Below are 2930 nucleotides of genomic sequence, written 5' to 3' on the forward strand. Positions count from 1 at the left end.
ATTCTAATTCAGAACACATAGACATGGTTTGTGATCTTTCAACCTACACAGATTCTAATTGGTACTACACTACACAGGATTTTTAACTCAAAAATGGAAAAAAGTAAAAAAAGAATTGAACTAAAAAGAAATTAAAATGTAAAACCAATGTTGTCTACCTACTAGAAGTACCTGTTGTCTACTCTACTAGAAGTACCTGTCTTACCTACCTACCTACCTACCTGCACCATATAATCTACTAGAAGTACTTGCAGTACCTACCTACCTACCTGCACCATATAATCTACTAGAAGTACTTGCAGTACCTACCTACCTACCTACACCATCTAGTCTACTAGAAGTACCTGCAGTACCTACCTACCTACCTACACCATCTAGTCTACTAGAAGTACCTGTCTTACCTACCTACCTACCTACCTGCACCATCTAATCTACTAGAAGTACCTGCAGTACCTACCTACCTACACCATCTAGTCTTGTATAGAAGTACCTACTTTAAAATGTAGTCTAGTAGAGTCAGACTACTTTAAAATGTAGTCAAGGAGAGTCAGACTACTTTAGAATTTAGTCAAGGAGGGTCAGAATACTTTAGAATTTAGTCAAGGAGAGTCAGAATACTTTAAAATGTAGTCAAGGAGAGTCAGACTACTTAAGAATTTAGTCAAGGAGGGTCAGAATATTTTAGAATTTAGTCAAGTAGTGTCAGAATACTTTAAAATGTATTCAAGGAGAGTCAGACTACTTTAGAATGTAGTCAAGGAGAGTCAGAATACTTTAGAATGTAGACAAGGAGAGTCAGAATACTTTAGAATGTAGTCAAGGAGAGTCAGACTACTTCAGAATTTTGTCAAGGAGAGTCAGAATACTTTAGAATTGAGTAAAGGAGGGTCAAAATACTTTAAAACTAAGCCTAGGAGAGTCAGAATACTTTAGATTTTAGTCAAGGTGAGACAGAAAACTTTAGAATTCAGTCAAGGAGAGTCAGCAGACCTTAGTATTTAGTCTAGAAGGTTCAGAATACTTTAGAATAAAGTTAAAGAAGGTTAAGTTAATTCTTTATATATTTTAATCTCCTTTCCTCTGTATCTCGTTGTATCTATTTTCTTCTTTTATATAACATTTGGATCATCTTTTCTTTATCTTCTCTTTCCCTTTTTCTGCTTTCTTCTCCTCTTTCATAGTCTGTTTTAGTTCTGTAATTTTTTTTATTTCCCTTTCAAAATATCACCTTTTTCTTCTATTTTTCCCTTTAAATATTATTTTCTTCCCTGTTGCAATTTTTTGTCTTTTATTTCAGTTGTTTACTCCTCTCTCCCCTGGCTAGCTGTTACAGTAACCGTTGAGTCAGGAATAGTTTTTCCTTTTAAGGTTGAAATCTGGGATCTAGTATAGGAAATCTGTATAGTGATGTAATAGTAGTAGTTTATATAGTATAGGAGCCCTACACCTGGTCCCCGCATAAACTGCTCATTTTGCTAAGCTTGTCCTATCAAGGCAACACACAGGCCTTTATACACAGAACAGGACACGGCAGAAATACTATGAGATATATCAAAGGAATGTATCTGTATTATCCATTTCTGAAACTTTTTTGTTTCTCAAATCTTTTAATGAGTTTTTAGTCTTTTGATTGATTTAACACACACATTTATCATCACTTCTTTCTCTAATACCCTTTTTCATCGAAAAAAAAAATGTTTTGATGGTTTTCTTGTACCATAGTTTCCTGATTTTTTTTTATTTGGTATCTTTTGTTTAAAATCTTTTTAAAATTAACTTCAAACAAAGTATAGCAGATAAGTAGTAAAAAATCTTTTTAAAATAAGAAAATAGTCAACAAAAAATTAATTGTTTAAATATAATTAAAAAGTAAACTAGCTTTTTCAAAAATATATATTATTTGAATCGTGCGATGAATCATCAAATATTTATCTAATTACCCCGGGTTAGTTGAGCGCATGTCCGTGTGTGCGCGTATGTATAGAATGAGCACCCTGCTGCCCGCTACAGTGCGCGCAACACCTGCCCAAAACTGCGCTCAGTCGTCAAACTGCGCGCGAACAGGAAATTTGACCGTGAATCACAGCCCCGCAATCCTTTTAAAATCAATTTAGGCAAAAATGAACGGTTCTGGCGCCGGGATGGCGCCTCGCCTTTATTGTGCTTAAATTGAAAGTTTGGATTTTATACGACTTAAAAAAACTGAGGAGAGAGGGTTGTGAAAAATACCAGTCAAAGTCCTTTTAGACCAGTTATAACGTGAATACAACAGTAAAAATAGTTTTAATAAAACTAAAGTGAAACAGTGATTTTGTTAATGTATAGGTTAATCTACTACTAATAGAATTCAACAGGGACGCTAATATAACATTTTAGTTGATGTTAAATAGTTTGTGTTCAGGGGCGTATACAGGAATTTGTCCGGGGGGGGGGAGAGGTACAATAGTTTTCCTTTTATCTGAATGATTTTACGCTCCTGATGTTTTTTTTTACAATGAAACATCATTAGAAACAAGAATATATAGCGTGATTTGATAGGATGGATTCAAAAATAGGATTGGATTATATTGTTGAGAATAAAGAATATTCTACTAAACTTGGATCAGGTAATAAAGGGATTAAAAAATATGGATAAAAGGGATAAATTAAATATTTTGGTTGGGTGGGATAAATCGATCAATGGTTTTGATCTAGTTGAAAAAAAAAAACAGTAAGGATGGAATTGGTTAAAAATCAAGAAGATTGAATTTGAAAACGGTTTTAGATAAATTGATTGTAGCGGGTTTGATGGAGCATCATATATCCGAAATATAAGATTATACTGAACATTAACTTATGAATAAAATGATGATAGCTTGATGATGGTCTCCTCAAAATTTGACATTTGTATTTATCATTCAATCCAAAGGGGGTACAATATCAATACATGG

At 33.5% G+C, this 2930-nt stretch overlaps 1 protein-coding gene across 1 annotated transcript in view; it reads left to right on the top strand.

Moving 5' to 3' along the window:
* Positions 1–1876: 1876 nt before the first annotated feature.
* Positions 1877–2930, top strand: part of LOC111703595 (uncharacterized) — a 35898-nt gene continuing 34844 nt past the window's right edge. The window contains exons 1-2 of the mRNA XM_023475581.1: positions 1877–2354; positions 2539–2606. Coding sequence (XP_023331349.1) covers positions 2540–2606 — 67 coding nt within the window. The 5' untranslated portion in view covers positions 1877–2354; position 2539. The remainder of the gene's footprint in view (positions 2355–2538; positions 2607–2930) is intronic.

This window comes from Eurytemora carolleeae, unplaced genomic scaffold, assembly GCF_000591075.1.
Source record: "Eurytemora carolleeae unplaced genomic scaffold, Eaff_2.0 scaffold380, whole genome shotgun sequence".
Lineage (NCBI taxonomy): Eukaryota > Metazoa > Arthropoda > Copepoda > Calanoida > Temoridae > Eurytemora > Eurytemora carolleeae.